Source organism: Perca fluviatilis, chromosome 5, assembly GCF_010015445.1.
Source record: "Perca fluviatilis chromosome 5, GENO_Pfluv_1.0, whole genome shotgun sequence".
Classification (NCBI taxonomy): Eukaryota; Metazoa; Chordata; class Actinopteri; order Perciformes; family Percidae; genus Perca; species Perca fluviatilis.
Window position 1 is genome coordinate 21,257,113 of NC_053116.1, and position 20,684 is coordinate 21,277,796.

At 42.5% G+C, this 20,684-nt stretch overlaps 2 protein-coding genes across 10 annotated transcripts; one reads left to right on the forward strand and one right to left on the reverse strand.

Moving 5' to 3' along the window:
* Positions 1–1,148: 1,148 nt before the first annotated feature.
* On the reverse strand, positions 1,149–20,623 carry wnt10b (wingless-type MMTV integration site family, member 10b). Of its 9 annotated transcripts, XM_039801055.1 has the most exons (9): positions 19,993–20,623; positions 18,901–19,888; positions 18,494–18,623; positions 18,159–18,260; positions 17,833–17,920; positions 15,622–15,803; positions 3,353–3,615; positions 2,738–3,189; positions 1,149–2,611 (listed from the first exon to the last, which is right to left on the reverse strand). In XM_039801055.1, the coding sequence occupies exons 6-9, from the start codon at positions 15,753–15,755 to the stop codon at positions 2,111–2,113; spliced, it is 1,350 nt and encodes a 449-aa protein (XP_039656989.1). In that variant the 5' UTR covers positions 15,756–15,803; positions 17,833–17,920; positions 18,159–18,260; positions 18,494–18,623; positions 18,901–19,888; positions 19,993–20,623; the 3' UTR covers positions 1,149–2,110. The 9 variants fall into 9 exon arrangements, with proteins under 9 accessions (XP_039656989.1, XP_039656996.1, XP_039656992.1 ...); XM_039801062.1 differs by having other exon boundaries at positions 15,701–15,803; positions 17,863–17,920; positions 18,901–20,623; XM_039801058.1 differs by having other exon boundaries at positions 17,863–17,920; positions 18,901–20,623.
* wnt1 (wingless-type MMTV integration site family, member 1) lies at positions 5,936–11,134 on the forward strand. Its single transcript, XM_039801064.1, has 5 exons — positions 5,936–7,245; positions 7,691–7,796; positions 9,750–10,003; positions 10,193–10,458; positions 10,586–11,134. The coding sequence occupies exons 2-5, from the start codon at positions 7,696–7,698 to the stop codon at positions 11,075–11,077; spliced, it is 1,113 nt and encodes a 370-aa protein (XP_039656998.1). The 5' UTR covers positions 5,936–7,245; positions 7,691–7,695; the 3' UTR covers positions 11,078–11,134.
* Positions 20,624–20,684: the final 61 nt, after the last annotated feature.

The following is a 20,684-nucleotide window of genomic DNA, read 5'->3' on the forward strand; positions in this document are numbered from 1 at the left end:
TTGCCGTCTCCTTTTTATTACCTCACTAAATACCAAACCAACAACAGTCGATTCAGCCACTGGCACTCCAGAAATCAACCTAATTGTCACAAAATCCTATATGGCAGACCTTGCATGGAGTTTGGATCATCTGAGATATCGAGGAATGCTGCGGTCATAAATTCAGTCAGCTGTTGACATGAGAGTTTTGCTAAATCTGCAGTGTAACTAGAATGAAAGTGCAAATCACTCAGGTCACCAGGAGTTCTGTCTGACAGTTCATATGTGCGCACCAGCATGCATGGTTTTGATTGTGCGTCAGTAGTAGTATTCCTACATGTACAGTACAGGCCAAAAGTTTGGACACACCTTCTCATTCAATGTGTTTCTTTATTTTCATGACTATTTGCATTGTAGATTCTCACTGAAGGCATCAAAACTATGAATGAACACATATGGAATTATGTACTTAACAAAAAAGTGTGAAATAACTGAAAACATGTTCTACTTTGAAGAATCTAAAATATAAGACATGTTCTCAGTTATTTCACACTTTTTTGTTAAGTACATCATTCCATGTGTTCATTCATAGTTTTGATGCCTTCAGTGATAATCTACAATGTAAACAGTCATGAAAATAAAAAGGAAACGCATTGAATGAGAAGGTGTGTCCAAACTTTTGGCCTGTACTGTAAGTGTCTTTGTGCATGTGTTTGTGTGCCTGTGTTTATGTTTGTGTGATCTGTCTCCCAGGTAGCAGGGACACAGCGTCCCACGTGGTTTAGCAAGTCCCTTCCTTGGCTCTGAACTCTGGACAGATGATCCCCTCAGATGCTCGCACAGCAAAGACTGGTATAATCACCCCCACTCTCTGCTCTCTTGATGCTTCTCTCCAGTAATAAAAGTCATACTTTAAGGAAACAATATCCTGCAGCCATAAAAAGTTCTTCTCTCAGCATGAAGTGGCCATAAAAAGGCTCTCACCTCCCAAATCTGTAGTGCGTAGAACTTGCCCCCCCCCCCCCATTTACACAGCAACACATACACATCAGCATCAGTACAAGACTAAAGCAGGTCCATCTCTCACTTTGACATGTACTACATGTGGGAAGAATCTATGGAGTGTTTGGACTTATGAAATCAAACAAAAGACAAAAGCAAGCACAGAATAAAAGAGTTGAGTCATGATTTCATAGGAAAGGTGACACACATCACATCACATCACAGTTATATTCATGAAACACATCACCACTAGTGACCACTCCCATGAAATTAGTATTGTTACAATGGTTTAAATAAATCTGAATGATTAGTTGTTCAGCGTAAGAAATTCAAAGACTTATTTTGTCTCCAAAACTTTCCCATCTTGAGTTTTACAACTATACAAGTTTAATAAGCTTATGTGCTTTCTATCCTGATATATCAGTCCTTCATATACCACAAAAAAACACTGTCCCTTATCTTGTCTTCTTCTATTAGTAAAACCCAAGATTTTGTGACCGACCCCAAAATAAGTACTGTTGCTCTGTCCGAGTCACAGGTGCAAAATATACAAATTGAGAAAATATCTTGGAGATCATTAGAAGAGCCCAGTTGAATGTGAGATAAATTGCGCTAAGACTTTGTTGTCTAACAGCACAAGTCTGTCAGTAACTAGAACCAAAGAGACAGGCTCCAACACAATAATAATATTAATAATAATACATTTACAAATATACATGAACACATTAAAAAGCAGAACTACTGTACAATGAGATGAGTCAGCATGTAGACATTGAAATAGAAATGCTTCTCTGCTGTTACTCTTCTTTTTTTTGTGGGATAGAAAAGATTGGGTATAGGCTTTTTTCATGGCTGAGAGGGCATGGTCTAAACAGACCATGGCAAGACAAATGACATGAGTCACCTCTTCAATCTCTGACTTGGCATTTTGAGAATAACAGTGGCTACAAAGAGAAAATAGATCCCAGATGATGGACCAAAAAAAAGGAAAGGGGGGTATAAACCGATTTTTGGGACAGTTACACAAGGAGCAAAACAAACGCTCGGACAAAAGGAGTGGGCGAAGGGACAGGCTCGCCATCCTGAGTTCTGGATGGGTAAAGGCAGCTGGGACTGGGAGAACTGGAATCTACTTGCACACATTGACCCACTCTGTGAGACGACACTCCTCGCACAGCACGTAGCAACACCAGTGGAACCTGCAATTGCAGCGCTCGCTGCGTGTCTGTTTCAGGATGTTGTGTCCACGGCCGCAGCACAGCGAGCCGCAGCTGTCTGTGCTGTAGCTGGTTTTGTTGCAGATGCGTCCTTGTGTACCCGGAGAGTCTACGGACGCATCACGCTCACAGAAATCAGGAGACTTCTCAAAGTACACCAGCTCTCTGGACATGGTTCGACGGCGGCCTCCATTGAGTCCCCCTGTGCTCCCGCTGGCGCCGTTTCCCGTTCGAGGGTTGAAAACCCCATTGTTCTTGTTCTGAGAGTTGACAAAGATGGCTGACAGGAACTTTTCCTTGAGTAGAGAACCCACAACCCTGAACTCTGGAGACACATGCCAGCAGGTCTTAAACTGACAGCTCCCTGATGTGCCATGACACTTGCACTTCCTCTTCATGTTGTCAGTCACTATCTGTGTAGAGAAATGTAAATGATGTAACAAATCAGAAATGCAACCTTGATGAGGATATATGCCAGTGAGGAGTGAGACTGCTATCAGAGCAACATTAAGAACACAGTGGATAAGTACATTACTCACTTGTCGTCCCACCCGGTTGTTGTGTATCCTCATGCGAGCGTGGATGTCTCTTGGAGACCCGCGGGAGTCCAGCCAGTCCCTGGAAAAACGGTCCCCAAAGCGGACGTCATGACTGCAGCCCCCCCACTCCCATGTCTCCTGCATGGAGCTAAGCTCATCTGGTAAAGGCTTGAGCGGGGCGGAGGGGTGGGTAGAGCGCAGGCTAGCGGGCAGGTCGCCATGGTGACCGTTTAGCTCTGAGGGTAATGACCGTGTCATGCTGAGGCCTACTCCACCCTTCTGCAGGGTCTGCAGCTGCAGCTGTGTGAGTTTCAGCCGGATCTTGTCATCGTCCTGGCGACGCTTGGCCTCGCAGCCACACCCCCGCAGCTTGCCCATGCTGCAGGCCGAGGCCACAGAGTGAGCCACACCCGCTGCCAACAAGGCCAGAGAGAGGGCACTCTCGCGAAAACCTGGGAGCAGGAGATACAGTACACACTCAGTGAGTTGAAAATGATAAACAGTCCTGCGTCTCTGTGCAGAACAATCCCTACTCTTATACATACCTACACCTCCACCCACCCCCATAATCCCAGGTCACATTTTGACCATGATTAGCTTGCCTCAGGCTCTCACCCCTGTTGAGGATGGTGTTGTGGTGGGGAAGCTTGCCAAGGCCCTCCAGTGAGGAGCAGTTCCAGCGCTGGTCCCGGAGCTGGTGCTGGCATTCGTGAATGGCCACCTGGATGCCCTGCAGAGCGGAGGCCGTCACATCGGGGCTCCGCACACACATCCGCATCTGACGTTTACTGAGGCCTGCCAACCTCAGGCACACTGAGTTAGGGGTTAGCACTGGATCTCCTGCCACCTTCAGGCTGAGGATATCATTACACAGCACCCTGCAGAGAGAGAAAGAGAGGGAGAGAGAAAGGTTTTTTGGGGGGGGTCATTAGAGCTGGTCAGGAGTTCATTAGTCAAATCCAGAGAAGTATTTTGGCAATGGAAAGATGTTTTGGATACGAAAATACAAAATCATGGAGATTTAAGATGGATATACTAAAAAATGTATCTCATCTCTAAGGGCTTTCCCAGACACACACAGCAATAACACGTGTTAATTAATTGCACAAGTATTTACTACAGAGTTTCTCCAGATGATGCTTAAGGGACAAATATAATTCTAAACAGATCATCCAGCAGTGAAGTCCTGAAAGCGGAGCGTACTTGCCAAATACATTTTATGGAGAATTAACAATAGTGGGATTGTTAATTCTGGAATAGGCTACACATCTAAAAAACATACATTGATTCAAATGCTTCAATATTACACAAATGAAATCAAAGTCAGATGTTTCACTTTTTAACTAAATATGTTAAATATTCGTTTCAATCATACAGTCATACACAGTAACTTCCCTCAATTCTTGCCGAATTCCATGTAGCAAGAACCCGCATGTAACATCAACTCTCCTGGCGCTCTCAAGTGCACTCACGTTAATGCAGGTGACATAAGTGCTGCTGCCAAAATCAGGAATTGGTCCCAACGGAGTTTGTTTGATAGCTCCATTTTGTTAAGCGTCTTTCGCGACGTGACATTAAAACACTGGTAATAAAGTCCTGTATTGAATAAGAATATCAAAAAAGGAGAAGAGTGGAGTATTATCGATGCACCGCCAAACCGAAGAGTGAAGACGGAGAACAGAGGAGCTCGGGGGCGAGAGTAAACGGGAGGGGGGAGAGAGGGGAGGGGAGATGCCTCCACAGGCGGCTGTTTGCAAAATATTGGACAACAAGAAAGTTGGATCACCAGTTGATCATTTTATCATTTGAGAGTGTGATCACTCGTCCAAGCGTAAAATGACTTCTCCAAACTTGTATGCGCACCACAAGCCGTGCGCTAAAATACTGGATTCCTATTTAGGCTATTTAATAGGCTATAGAAATATGAATGTATTCAGACTTGCTTTTTTATTGGTGGGTCGGTGGATTGTGTAGGAGAGACTTCCATTTTTGGAGAGAAAGAACAAAGAAACGCTCGGTAAAATGAAATATGTAACGTCAAAGAAGATTTTGTCATAAAAGGGATGAGTTAAATGATGAATGGGGGGGAGGGGAGAGCTGCTGGTTCCACTGTACGACAGGGAGGCAGCAGCAGGCAGGCGGCTCCGCTAACAGACCCTCCAACAATACTGTTTTAGGCATGTGCTCCCCCTTCCTCCCACCTCCATCAGAGCGGCTGTTCCTCATTGTTGTGTTTGAAACAACTTCACTTTGTCACTCCAAAGTCTTTATTTCAGAGTATAAAATTATATAGACTACATAAATTACGGCAGTGACAGCTCGGATTTTTTGTGTGATTATTAATCACATTATGGCGTCATGCTCCAACAAAATGCGTTATAGTACGTAGGGCCATGATGGCTTTTAAATACATCTTATGCTTATTGAAGACTACCAAACAACATCTCAATTATCTATTCAAATTCGTTTTTCATGCACAATAATGACCAGGCCAATGAAACAAGATACGCAGGTCTTCTGTTAGAACGTTGTGCTGCGGCAGCTCGCATCCAATCAATTAACATATTTATCCAAATTAAGCATCTTAAACAATCTCTGCTGCTGAATCAACAGTTCAATCACTCATATAGTGAGACAGCTAATAATCACACAAATGTTTTCTCAAATCGGACTTATAATAAGAGACACTGCTGTTTGAATCGAGAAGGTGCATGTGCTTTACTTTCATAAAATTAAGTTAAAACCCCCCTCGAACACGGTTCGCATAGTGACACCAATTCATCTAATCTCCTTCCATTCCCTAAGCTGCAGCAATGAAAAGTGCATTAGCATTCTGCCTTGGCGTGTATATCTAAGTGGCTTAAAAAGTGATTTGAAGTTGATTTGTATATAAAAGGCCCCCTTTATCCGGATTGAAGCTCTAATCTGCTCGGTGTCGCATGACTGCTCCAGGAAACTCGTTTGAGCACCTTCATATAAGGCTGGAGTATAAACGTAGGATGGCTGTCATTAAATCCTTTTTACAAAAGCCCACTTCCTTTTACTGTCATCTGAGGGAGAGATAGAGAGAGAGAGAGAGAGAGAGAGAGAGAGAGAGAGAGAGAGAGAGAGAGAGAGAGAGAGAGAGATGGAGAATATGGGGGGATTATTCAAGATACAACCTCTGCAGTGACTAATGTGGAACATGCAAATTGGCAGATACATGTCACATAATGAAACATTCACCCATGAACCAACATGGAGAGGTTTGGGGACAGTGAAGCCTGCTTCTAGTCTGGGGTTAGATGGAGATGCCGCAAAGTGGCTCAAGCTGTGATTACACTGGGCTACATGTGCGTCGAGGGAGGTCTGCAGGCCAGATGTTTGGAATGTTTTTTATTCTTACTCGTCCCCTCTTTTCCTGGTTTATCATACATCAAACTTCTGATTGGAGGCCGTATTTCAGCTCTCCGGCGCTCGAAAAAACATTTAAGTAGCCCAGCAGGCAGTGTGAGTTATATGACAACTATGATCTTATTTCGTCTTGCTACGTGCAAGTTACGAGGTGCGTGTGCGCGCGGGTCTTGAGCAATTGAGACTGGTGATAACAGTTTTGTTTATTGGGTCTGATCTAAATGATCTAAATATAGGCACTTACGAGACCCTCATAAAAGGTTTTAATTAATAGTTGGTGTCATAATGTAAAACGATGTTTTTAAAAGGGATTAGTGTAAAAAGTGAACAGAAATGTCCTTAGTCACTGCACATTTTGGGAGCGCTTTTGGAGAAAGGAGGAGGAGATGCGGTTAGGGTGTAGGCTAATCCAACCACCGGGTAAAAAAAGGGCAGTTTTAGATGGCTCATATTCCGCTGTAACTGTATTGCACCGTGACACCAGCTTTGAGCAGCAACGGAGCACCAAACCAGGCGCACCCACAGCATCTGTACCAACACATCACTGCTTCAGGGGCACTTCTTCTTTCTGCCAGACTGGATGGAAGAAAGCGCATGGCCAGTGGGAAAATACTCTCAGCCGCACACATTTGCAGGGAATCGATTATGTGATGACCGTGAGATTCCACAAGTAATATGCGCAACTCTTTGGATTGTCCTATTTTTTCTCTTCCTTTCTTTTTTTCTGCCCAGTTGTGTTTCCTTATTCATTGTGCGCCCTATGAAGAGCATTAACTATCCCTCCCTCCAATCCTATTGAAAAGGCTCCGAAAAAAAACAGAGGGAGATGAGAGCAGCAAATCCCTTTTTTATTCCCCTCGTAGCGCTCAATAAGAGAAGAATGTGTTGCCTATCAGTCACCGAGGGGATCAAGTCTTCGGGACTGTCCCACGCGTTCAATGCGCCGTGCAGAGCATCACTGAGAGAGACAGAGTGAAGAGGACTGCAGCAGCAGTAGCATCCTGCCTGGACACTTCACATCATTTAGCAACCTGTCTCCACTCAAGATCCATTTAAGTCAATTAGGGCGGTCTGCTTCTCTCACCTTTCAAGTCCTCTTACCGGACTGTGGCGTGGTGAGTATATACACCTTGCAGCATTTTGACCATAATTCATTAGATTATAATCAGGGTGCAAAATTAACATTTTTTGTCCACCAGCCAATGTTAAAATTTTACCAGCCATGCAATAGATTTCCATTGTTTTTTTCTGTCTGGTGAGTAAAGCAAATTTACCAGACACTTGCATAATTTACTAGCATTTAGCTGGTGGATGGTGCTAATTTTGTATCATAATAAAACATATTATCATATGGAATCAGTTGTAAGCAACTGAGATGTGGGGAAACTGTGGGAAGTCTATTTCTTCTTGTTTTTAGGCCGATTGTTTATTTAAAATATAAAATGTGCATATCTGTGCTGGAGTGAATAAATCAAAGATATTTGGAACTAGGCTATAACTTGGTCTGAGCTAAATCTATTTAACATTTTTTTTCCTTCTCCTATTTGACTTGACTTGAAGACACGATGAGGAGTCTGGCGCTGCTGTTAGGGGTGAAAGCCGCCTGCATCCTGCTGGTGTCTTCGCTCTCAGGCACAGGGGCCGTCAACAACAGCGGCCGGTGGTGGTGAGTTCCCCAGATAGCCTACTACATTCATTTAGTTATCAGCAGCATCCTAGTATTGAAAACTTCCTATTTAACGCTGGTTCGAGCGGGGAAGATCCTGCACTACCGTATGAACGGTGTTTTATTGGGCTGCCACATTCCATGCTGCATGCTCGAAATAATGTGTTAGTTTTGGCACCGTTCACAACTTCTGTTCAGCCTTTGAAAAAAGAGCAACCGCATGATATTAAATCTTGTGGGGTTTATTTTTTTATGTATTGTCCTTTTAGTGGAATTACAGCAGACAATTAACAAATTAACGAATTACATTTGGTTTACCTTTTATTTGCGGTAGATTTGATTCTCTCTCTCTCCTCTCTCTCTCTCCTCTCTCTCTCTCTCGCTCTCTCTCCCTCTGCTTCCCTGTCATTTGGACTTTGTGGTTTGAACACGAGACAACATTTTTCAGTCCAATGTGGGATAAATTAAATATGGATTTATTTCATAGCTGAAAGGAATCCCATTCGAGGTCTTATCCAGGGTCGTGTTGATCAAATAGACTACTGTACATTGCTCTGTCTCAGCGACCTAAAACTAAAACTGCTAATTATTTTGTTATGGAAAACAAAACTAAAATAGGATCTGTAGTTTGCATCAGTGGGCATGTTGTCTTGCTTTTGTTTAAAAATCTATAAACTGTGGGTTGGGTTTGTTGAGGTAATGATTTAACGAAAGATTTTGTCGTTTTGCGGTGTCATTAGATGGACAGTATTTGCGCACAACGTCAGGCGTTTTCAGATATTTAAAATGTCAACTGAAATCCAAGAAAACATAGGAGTAAAAAAAAAAAAAAAAAAAAGGCACTGCGGAGTTGTTGGAATGAAGAAAACATCCAAAAGACGGCACTATTATTAATGTTCCCAGGCCTCGCCAATACACAACTGTCTGGGTCAGCCCTCCAACCGGCCCGCTTTTCCGGATAATAATGCTTAACAGAAGAGACAGCCATTACACTACAAGTTAATCAAAAAATGTTGACACAGAAATCTCACATAAATTGCCAGCAAATAAAGTGGAACATTATAAAGCCTGTGTACTGAAACACTCAAACTAGAAATGTTCTGAAACCTGACCACCACAGTGAGTGCATTAAAGCCATGCTCAGTGATCTGAAATGTGTATACAACTGGAGAAGCGCAGGTGCAATATTTGGACACAAATGGTTATAAAGCCAAATAAAAGAATGTTTTCTGATATCATGTGGCAGAGGGTCAACACACATTGAGTTAAATACTATTTAAGTTATATGCTACTCCTGTCATAAAGCATAGTCTACAATATATGAGTTTTTAACATTTTTGGTAGAGAGCATTTTACATTTACACCATAAACCTAAAGGCCTAATGTTTGTTGACTTGTGACCTTTTGACAGAATGGGCATATTTGTAAGTGAGATTGGACACTCATCTAAAAGTGTAGCCCACTTCTCCTAAGCTTCTCCTAAGGTTTATCACATGAGACAGAAAATTAACAGAAAATAAAAGAGAATTATGGTTAACAGGACAACACAGATGCAAACCTGTGAGGGAGGATTTCCTGTGAGTATGCCACTTATTACAGGGCATAACAGATGCTTAATATTTAGCAGAAGAATATGGTTACAAGTTCTAATAATGAAACAGACATGTCATTGTCTCTGGTTCAGACCCAAGTGATTTATAAACGGTAAGAAAAATATAATGTCATGTTATTTGCCAAGCCGAAAATCTGCATTCTGACTCAGAGACTTTCCTCATTGTCTTGAAACAGTGTGTCACTGTTGTACATAATTAGAACTATAATTTTAAGAAGGCACAACACTCATGAGATGCCAAGACAGCCAAGACAAGACAGATCAGTTTAAGAGTTTAGAGGGTCACTTATGCATAAACTGCCAGCTCCTTGACTCTGATTTCTGTTCTTCTGTTGTGCCAGGGGAATTGTCAATGTGGCCTCCTCATCCAACCTCCTCACCAATTCCAAAAACGTGCAGTTGGTCCTGGACCCAAGCCTGGCCCTACTGAGTCGTCGCCAACGGCGGCTGATTCGGCAGAATCCTGGCATCTTGCACGCCATCGCCGCTGGGCTGCACACTGCCATAAAGGAGTGCAAGTGGCAGTTCCGCAACCGCCGCTGGAACTGCCCGACCACCCACAGCCCAGCAGTTTTTGGGAAAATTGTCAATCGTGGTGAGCCTCTCTTGTCTTTCTCACCAGGCATTACTTGGACAATTTTGGCCAGGATGTAAGGGAATCTCTTGTACACATTTAAAAGCCTTTGTCTCTAAATATTTTCCCATTTTGACCAAAAATTGGCAAAGCCAAGTCTAAAAGGTTGGAATTGGTTCTGACTGGGAAGTTTTGATGTTGTTTCTTCAGGTTGCCGAGAGACAGCATTTGTATTTGCCATTACCAGTGCAGGGGTGACCCACGCTGTGGCTCGCTCCTGTTCAGAAGGGGCCATTGAGTCGTGCACATGCGATTACCGCCGCAGAGGTCCTGGAGGGCCAGACTGGCACTGGGGGGGCTGCAGTGACAATGTAGACTTTGGCCGGATGTTCAGCCGTGAGTTTGTGGACTCCAGCGAGAGGGGCAGAGATCTGCGCTACCTCACCAACCTACACAACAATGAGGCTGGCAGAATGGTAAGGATTTGATATTCAAACATGCCACAATTGCCTGTTTTTGTCAGAATTCCCAAGCGGTTCACATGTATTTGTGATTTCCAATGTTTAAGATTTCATCAGTAGCCTTTGGTCTTCTTTTTGGCAGACTGTGTCATCGGAGATGCGTCAAGAGTGTAAGTGCCATGGCATGTCAGGCTCCTGCACCGTGCGCACCTGTTGGATGCGCCTGCCCAGCTTCCGCACAGTGGGAGACTTCCTTAAGGACCGGTTTGATGGTGCATCCAGAGTTATCTATGCCAACAAGGGAAGCAACCGTGCCTCTCACAGAGCTGACCCCCGACATCTGGAGCCTGAAAACCCGGCACACAAACCCCCATCTGCCATGGACCTGGTCTATTTTGAGAAATCACCAAACTTCTGCTCCTACAATGGCAAAACGGGCACTTTGGGAACTTCTGGGAGAACATGCAACAGCTCTTCCCCAGGCCTGGATGGATGTGAGCTGCTCTGCTGTGGACGTGGGTTTAAGACCTGGACTGAGAGTGTGACTGAACGTTGCCACTGCACCTTCCACTGGTGCTGTCATGTCAGCTGCTTGAACTGCACCAGTACACGAACGTTACACCAGTGTCTATGATCACAGGTGGACACCAAGTGAATATTTAGGCATATATGAAAGGCAAAGAACTTCTTAAAAAAAAAAAAAGGATGTGGGGGTTTTGTTGTTTTTGTTGAAAGAAAAAAAGGGGGAGAGTGAAAAAAAAAAAAAAAAAAAAAAAAAAAAAAAGAAAAAAAAAAAAAAAAAAAAAAAAGGGTTTTAGGTGTTTTTTTTTTTTTTTTAAAAAAAAAAAAAAAAAAAAAAAAATAAAAAAAAAAAAAAAAAAAAAAAAATCTTTTTAATTTTTTTTTTTTGAGTAAAAAAAAAAAAAAAAAAAGAAAAAAAGAAATGAAAAAAAAAAAAAAAAAAAAAAAACCACTAAATTTTTTTTTTTTTTTTTTCTTAAAACGGAAAAAACTGGACATAATTTTTTTAAGTTTTTTTTGTGGCCAGAGAGCCACAAACATGTGCTCCCATAAACTGGTGAAGACCTCAAGCAAGAGGGGAGCTATTTAAAAAAAAAAAAAATGTTTTGTTTTCTTTTGCTGAAGTTTGGCTTCTCTCACATGAAACTGTGTTAAGTTTATCTCCAGGGATGGGCAGTCTGTTCCCAACTTGTGTACTTAGGCCCTGGATGCAGCCCAACCACTTATAATTTCCTCACCACATTTGCCCTTTTTATTTAGATTTCTCTAGAGTTGAATACACCTCAACCCTGATTTGCCACTCTGACTTACCACAGGATGGTCCTGATGTTACATCACTGGGGCCGGTGCCAAGGAAAATAGAAACTGACTGAACAAATCTTACTGAGGCAATGTAATTTGAATGTATTATCAATACACTGAATATCATGGCATGACTAAATGTAGTTTGGCAAATCTGATGGGGTCAATTAAAACCTGCAGAATCTCACCATGCTCTCAAAATGAAAACTAATGCTATTCTGAGACATACATTGAGGAAACAAAAAGACACGAAGTTCCTATTAATATATGAGTGTAGCATTAAATGTGGTCCAGGTTTAAAGTAGGCTTATGTGTATTAATTCATGCTCGGCTGTAAAAAGCAGATACTCATTTTATTTTAAAGAAAACAGCCTCTGCAGAAGAGATCATTCTGTATATCAGCTATGAGAACCAAAATGCTGTAAATACTAAAATATATGAATATATTTATAATGACGTAATTTGTAAGTTTGCTGAATGATATGCACCTGTCAGTGGCTGGAGAATATGCCATCATTAGTGTCAAGTCGGGAGATGTTTTGGTCTTATGCCTTTTTCTATTTTGGTGTAATGTAGCTGACACAAAACCAACTCTTACTAGAAACAGAACATTATCACGTCTTTGCTTGTTTCCTGTAAAAACACTTGTGTTCATGCACTGAATATTTACCTTTTTTTTTTATTAGTGTAAATACAAAATATTTATTTCTGAGGATTTTTATACTGTAATAGAGAGATGTAAGAGAAGACTTTTTTTGTAGATTTTAATCAACAGATTTAGGCTCCAGTTGGTTTTGTATTGTATGATAGAACAATAAAGTCTATATTTTCAATTAAGTTGCCCTCCTGAATGTGTCAAAAGATGCTATTATGTCTGTTGTAGTCTGTGTTTGAGATAGTTTTGACAACCAACCAAGTGAACATATAAGCCTGTCCCTGGGTGTCCTTTGCTTAATCCTATTACCACCACCAAAGCAGCCTCTTTCTCCGGCTCACAAAACATCTCTGCATCTGTGCTCCCAACCACAAGAGGCGGCCCCTGCTTATCTAGCCACATACCTTATTTTATACAGTATAGGATTTTACTGCATTGAATGCTGTGCTTCATTTGCTTAATGTCGGAAAGAAATAAAAGAAATAGCATGACAAATAATGAAAACCTAGAGTCTCCCCCAGCCCCTGGCAACCTGACTAACCACAGGAGTCTGGAAAGCTTTGCACTTTCTCCTTAGCCCACCACAGCACAGGAGCAGCCAGGGTCATCCAGATAGAGCACAGTAAGGTCACCAACACACACCCAAAGATACAAAGGTCCTATTAACAGAGCAACAAAGTTGTAGCTGTAAGGGCAGACAGGGTGACATAGGACCAAGGACAGAGATGAGACATTTTCTGAATTACAGTCTTGATGAAAAAAAGTGAGGGAAAACAAGGGGCAAGAAGTTAAGTAATAAAAAGGGATTGGTCAGCATCTCAAAGACAGTTGAAATCTATAGACCTAGGGGGATTAAGAGGATCAAAATAACAAAACCGAGCTAACTGCATCAAAATACTGCAAATGATGGGATCACAGGAGGGTGGACAGCCAATCAAAACAAAAAGATGAGGACTAAAAATGTATATTGATAACAGAGTAACACAACTGACTGCTCCAAAACACTAATATTGACAATGCGCATGATTTGGCTTAAAATATGATATAAAGAAAAGCAGATAGAGAAAAAGTCGGGAGAAAGCAAAAGCTCACAAATGTGAAAAGGATACAACCCTGGCCTCGAGAGAGAATTAATAGGAGATCATGGATACACAGAAAGAAACAAAAAAAAGAGAAGTGGCAGTCAGATTTAAGAAAAGAAGAGGGAAGGCAGAGTTCAAATCCCAGGCGTGAGAGTGAGGTGGGAGAGTTGGTAGAGAGAGTGAGTGGAGGGGGTGCTGCCTGTGGGAGTGCTGAGGAGTCAGTGATAATTAGCTCAATTAGTGACAAAGGCAGTGTAATAAATACCGACTTAGTGTCTGGGTCCCTGCTGGCCTCTCTCTGCGCAGCCTGCGATGTGGCCATGGCCTGACGGACAATTCATTAAACTGACAAAATACCCCACCGTCCAGGCGTGACGCAGCGAGTTAGCCCCCTACAGGCCCAGCTCATTGTTCTAATTGTCTGGGCTGGAGTCACTTTGTGGCCGCCCCCTCCCTCACCCACCCCGCCTTCACGCTCTGCCTTCAGAAAACCCATGGAGTGAATACCCCTACCTTACTCTCAAGTAGGTGATCGGCAGGTTGGGGGGAAAAAAGCAGTAAGAGTTCCTTGGGGTGGGGCTGCTGGTGGGGGAGGCAGTGGGATTAGCGAATGGAGGTTGCCTGGGAGTGCTGGGAGCAGCACCGATCGGAATGTAGGAGAGATGAGTCCAGAAGCTCGGATGCAGGACAAAGCGAGAGTTAATAAGGAAAGATTGAAGGGGCTGGCGACAATGGGCCGCCACCCGAGTCGAGATGAAATTGCTTCCGAGGATTATTGGGAGAGGGTGTGAGCGTTGTAGGCTTTTTTGTGTGAGTGTGTGTTTGGTTGGGCATTTTGTGTGTGCAGGGGCAGGGGGAGTGCTGGATTGATGGCTGCCCCTCTGGTTGGGGAGCAGGGGACCAGGGGAGGCTAACCGGCTGTTCCCACAGTCTGTTCTGCTGCAGCCACCTTTGACACACGGGGCTGCCAGGCGGCAAGCAGGCAGCCATGGTGAGAAGGGCACAAACAAAAACAACAGCTCCAATACATAAGTCACTCTCTCTGGAAGGCTGGTGGAGAAGCGCAGGCTGGAGGTGAGGGCGTGAAGGGGAGGGGGGGGGTGAGGGGGAGGGGGGGCGGAGCAAGAAAGTGTGACTTGAGGAACAAATAAAAAAAGAAATTGAGATGCCACAAAATCCTGTCAATTACTGTATTGCCAATATCTTAAGATAATAACACATTGACATCCAGTTGCGGCTTGTATCACATTGTTAGTACAACATTTATGCAACATTTACTTTGTCTCTTTCCCATTTTATCAGCTTTCTGGTGGTGTCTTTTTAGGATCCTTAACTTCAGGAGCAACATAGCAGGGGTACAGGGTTACGTAAGTTCGTTGACACTAAGAAATACAGCCACACTGCCTGCATTTGACCTGAGAGTAAGAGTGTCACTTTAAAAAAAAAGTAAGAAAGGAAACAGTTTTCACTTACCCACATTGTGCTCCCTACAATAATTAGGTCAATCCCCACAGAACATACAGAGAAGATGATACGGCATACTGAAAGCACAGCAGCTTCATATTAAAATTCCTGCTAAATTGTGGATAAATGTTTGCCCGTTGGGTGGAGTTGGCTTTCATTTGAAGGGCGTATGATAAGGAATTTTGAATTGGGTTTGGGTCACCGCACTGAATGATAGACTGCTCACTGTGGTTGGGATGGACAATGTGGCATGGCTTGGATCTGGCGCACAATACTGATTTGATTTCCGTTGGGCCTCAAAATTTCATTGTAATCCCAGCATTTAATTGTGCCAGGTTCAATTAATTAGGGCATTGTTATAATGGGAAAACCCTTACACTGCTCATGTAATAATCAGAAGCATTTGTTTGGTGCCATTAAGTGACCACAGGGCTGTTATGTAATAAGATCTGCGTTTACAGCCTCATCACACACATATTACATAAATTAATTATAATCAACTGAACCTCACCTAAAGTTACAGAAAACTATAAAAGCGGATTAATAGCGGTTAATATGGTGGATCAAATTTACTCAAATTCAATTCAGACTTGAAAGAATGAAAAGAGCGTAAGTGTGCGATTGTGTACGTGTGTGTGCAGTTTGTGTACATACCCAAGCCAGTGCGTGTGGGTGTGTGGATGGCAGCTGGGAGGCAGACACGGTCCAGGAGAATCGTCCCCTAGCAACTGACCTTTTCGGCAGATGGCAGTTCCAGAGTAACAGCCACCCAGCATCACAATGGCCATGGCCTCCTAACATCTCCATCGCTTCATCATCTACTGGCCTGCCACAACCTGTCACACACAGGAGAGAGGGAAGGTTACATTCATCAGCACGCATACACGCATTCAAGTGTGCTCTCTTTTTTTTATCCTCTCGCTTCAAGTCCAAAACATTCCACACACATCAGTTTGGGTCTGCCATCAACTGTTTCCATGTTCCCGGGGTATGCAGCAGGGCAGTCGAAAGGGGATGAGAGGAGGATAGATTTAGGAGAGACACAGAGATTTAGGAGAGACACGGCGGACACTCGCGGCTGTCCACAAACCTCCAGACACTCTCAAACCACTGTTTTCCGTTGTTGGGTTTTCTGCACAGGGTGGGAATGTGGACAGACCACTCGACCATGGTGAGCAATCAGTATGTCTGTGGTCAGGCTCTGTGCCCCTGTGGAGCGAGATGGAGAGCAAGCCCTGCAGTAAAGGTGGGAGGGATATAACTTTGCAGTGTTTTTGCGTGACATGCCAACACTCTACACATGTGTATAAAGATGTTGTGAATAGGAGCCCCCTGTGACAGGCGTGAGTGAATAGGCATGGGGTGATAATATATTTTGAGTTATCAACACCCCACGCCCTCTACACATACACAGCATGACCTCTCGATTGTCTTGGCTTCATGGCCCTTTTCTCTGTTGGCCCATTTTTGTGTGGATATTAAATACTTTTTTTAACCTCAAGACTGCTGAGATAAACACCTCACGTGAAACATCACCTCTAATTTAATATCTTGTGGTCTTCAGTCTATTGCACATACTGAATGGTCAGCTCTAAGTACTGTTTGACCAAAAAATGTAAATGCACAGGCAGCGGTTATTCAACAAGAAAAGGTTAAATCCCCAATCACACATCTGTGAATGGTTAACCTGGCAAGACCAGACAAGAGACAACAAACAGATAAAGTGGCATGTCAAAATCGGTTCCACAGGGATTAAGTGTTTTAGGTGGAAAACTGTGCGTCAGAGTGCGACTTTAAACCACTGTATATTCTGGGGGAGATCGTATGCTAGCAAACACTGTTAGTCCTCCTGTAAACAGAGCGGTAATGACAGGGAAAGACGTTGGGCAAGGACAACCAACAGTGGAATATGTTTACAGACATCTGACAATGTATGGGTACAGCACGGCAGCGTTTCAGCTCTGAGATCCACCTAAAATATGAGCACAAACTGTGGTGGAATCTATGTGACACAACATAAGACTGCACATTATTTCACCTGTCAGCAGGGATGAAGCATGCATTGATAAATTACAGCAATATGTGTCTGGCTATATTGAATGTTAACACTTATCTTTATCCAAATCTACCTCAAACTGCCAAATGTATAATGTTTTTGTACAGTACTGTTTTACTTGCATACATGTGAGATCATTTGGGCTACACAGTGAAATATGACTAACCACAGCACTGTACCAACCAATACAGAGGATTGTGATGGTTTTATTATCAGTTGGCCCACCTTGACATCATCTGGACCACAACATGCCATCTTTGGGTCGATAAACAGTACTGAGAAATGTCTGAACGCATGTGGCTATTATCTGTAATCTAGTAATACTGTTGGAAACAAAAGGAGAAATGCTCAGTTTTTGGTTTTAATTACAAGCTGTGTTTTACAGCGACAGTGGGCGAGGGCTCAGCACTGACACAGCAGTAGAGGAATGTTTATTTGCTGCAGTTTAGGAGCTGAGTGGCTTGCAGGAACTATGACACATTCCTGTGTCACTGGCTATCCTGCTCGCAGACACACTAACACATTCACACGCTGGCGCCCCATGTGTTGGTTCACAGCTGCACAGACACACACAACTATTCCCCCCTAATGTGTCCTGCACACATCCACAGAATGTGGCACCTCTGGAATCTGTAAGCAAGCTCAAATCATATGCTCATTCATGGCAACTTAGTGTGACATGACTTACTAGGCCCAATACTTCCCCTGTGTGTGTGTGTGTGTGTGTGTGTGTGTGTGTGTGTGTGTGTGTGTGTGTGTGTGTGTGTGTGTGTGTGTGTGTGTGCTAATATGTGCGTGTGAGCGCTCACTTGCATGTCTGTGTGGCTGGCTGCACACACCTCTCCATCTTTCCTTCTGCAGTTTTATCCATTATCCCCTGCATCTGGCAGTCAAAGCCTGTAAAGAAGACATTTCTCTTGGCAACTGTTTTTTTTTAAAGGCAGTGACACAGGTGACAGCCAACCACAGGAGCCACACATCTTCCAATCTACATGCATACTGAGAACTGCTTGCATAACAGAACTGCCCCAATCTGCCTCTCCCATCTCAAAACACACACAAGTTCTTTCTCCATGTCACACTCACACACACAATACTGCTCCCACCCACCCTTGTCTCTCTGCAATATACTCACCCAAGCTTTGAGGGCTAATCGCTTCCAGAGCCAGAGCTGTCCTACAAACTGTGCCAGCAGCCTTTCAGTACATTTTGCACCCTAAAACGTTCCTTCTGGACCCTAAATTAATATTGTGTGAGCATAATACATGAGCTGGGTTAGCTACGGAGTGACATTAAATGCTGCATGTTGTTGACATGAGCAGTGTCCAAAGTGAAAAGTTAAATAAGGAAAATTGCTCTGTAAATGTCATCATTTGGGATGCTACAGCCATCAACAAATCACAAAAGAGTACTGAACTCTCAACATTGCCAAACACATTGTTTGTATAATTTAAATGGCACAATACATACATTAATTAATATCACATGTCAGGGTACAGCTGCAGTAAGCAGCTTCTCTGAACTGCAAGTATTTGGGGACTGGGAGACATCTTTGTTTTGCTTGGCTGCTAGTCATACATTTTTCTGGCATCTGGATCATCTAAAAGACAAATGGGTGTGTTAGCTTGATTGAATAATTGTTCTGATTTTGATTGGCTACCAGCGACACATTTATCTAGCAGCCAAAAGATTTCCTTCGAAAATCCTCTGGGACATAAACAAGTTATATTGGATTTCAGCTTGATTCACTTTTTGGAAAATAGATGAATGAGGTGGCTCATGAAGAACTGTGGGGTGCTAGGCAGATGTAGGTCTAGTGAATTGTACACTGTTTTGTCTGCACATTAGTTCAGGTACAAAGGTGTGTGGGTGCTCACCTGCTTTTGCACTGCAGGAGTCTGGAGATTTCTTTAAGGATCTCCTTCCTTGTTTATAGTGGACTGAAGAACCTTCCTTCTTCGCCTTCATCTTCAAGGTTGTACAGAACCTGACATGCTCCCCAGGAATAGAAATGATAAGGATATGAGATTACTTATCCACTGGGGGAAATTCAACCTGTGCTTTTGACCTATTCTATCTGTTTATAAGTTTGTTTCGAGGAAAGAGTGCCCCACACGAACACACCTCAGTTAGCCCAGCTGGTAAACCCAACATCTTCAAGACAATAATGCTAACTGATGAGCCCATACAACTTTCCTCACACCCAAGGGAGTTTAAGTCCACATTTCAAAATGAACAACTTTCAGGTTTTATAAACAGACATCAAATGTTACAAAATCACCCAAATCCCAGTAGTCACGAAATTAACCTTCATGTCAAGTGTGAGGAAACAAGTATCTGCAGTAGATAAGCTAAACACATATGTGGCCTTGTGTGGCAGTCTTTTGTGTGTTTTTAGCTACTGTGCATCATAGTTTCATCATCACCAATGATAGTTTGTAGCAAACCAAGTCAGTGTCAAGCTTTGCTGATTATTAACGGCTGCCATCTAGTGGAATTAGTGTCGAATTACAAACTTTAAATTGGCTTATTCAAACAAAACAAACTTCTGGATATGTGTAATGCAATATCAACCCACCTGTTACGATAAATAAAGTATAAAGCAAACACATAGGCTACAAAGGAAGACAAATTGCTAATGTTTTCTTAGCTAGCTAGCTAGCTAAAATAAGCAGATGATAACACTAAAGAACGGTTAACGTTACCTGAATCAGTTCGGTTCCTACTCAGGACAATGGAGCGTTTTTTTTCCATTAACTTTTTTTTAAACAGCATAAAAACAGTTCGGCATCATACTAAGATATAACAAGTTCTGTCTTCACTCTCATTAAGGCGGTATATTCTTATCAGGACATAAATGTAGGCCTACAGCAACATATAAAAAAGAATAATTAAAATAAAAACGGAAGCAAAAATAAAATACTAATAATACATAAATAAAAACTTAACTGAAAGGTAGGCAATATTACCTTTCTTAAAATCCTGTAGCATATCAGTGAACACTTTTTTATTTATAATTTGGATTGACTAAAAATATTTCCTGAATTCAATTCTGAACATAAGGCCGAGACTACAATTTCCCCAGTAGAATTGTTAAATTAGCAGAGCAATCTCAACTTAAAAAAGACTAAAAGCTAGGTACAACTGGACCTAAATACAGAAACAGAATAACAGAACTAAACTAAGCCACACTATTGACCGTACTGTCTTTTTTGTTTTCACAGTAGCCTATATTAGCTTCCAGCTTAATTTAGTGATTGTTAAATAAGTTCTCAGTTTTTCTTAACGTGTGCACTTAAGCTGTTTTAAAACAGAGAGCATCAAATCTTGGTTCTTCGATTCTGGATGTTAGCAGGTAACGTTGTTAACTAACACAAACTACATAGCTAGCTATACATGTAGCAGGACCTTACTCAGATTCAATCTCATTACTGATTAGCTTAAAATATAGTCACTCAGAGCGTAGTATAAAAAAAATAAAATCTGATCATATAGTTGTCCTAATTGAAATACTTGGTTGAGCGGATCTTTCACTCCATACCAGTTGGTGGTGGTTGCAATCTTATACAGGCTACTGTCTATGTCTGCAATCATAGACAGTGCACTATTTCCTTGTTTGCCAATCACTAGATACCAGAAGAAGAAATCGTGGAGAAGAAGA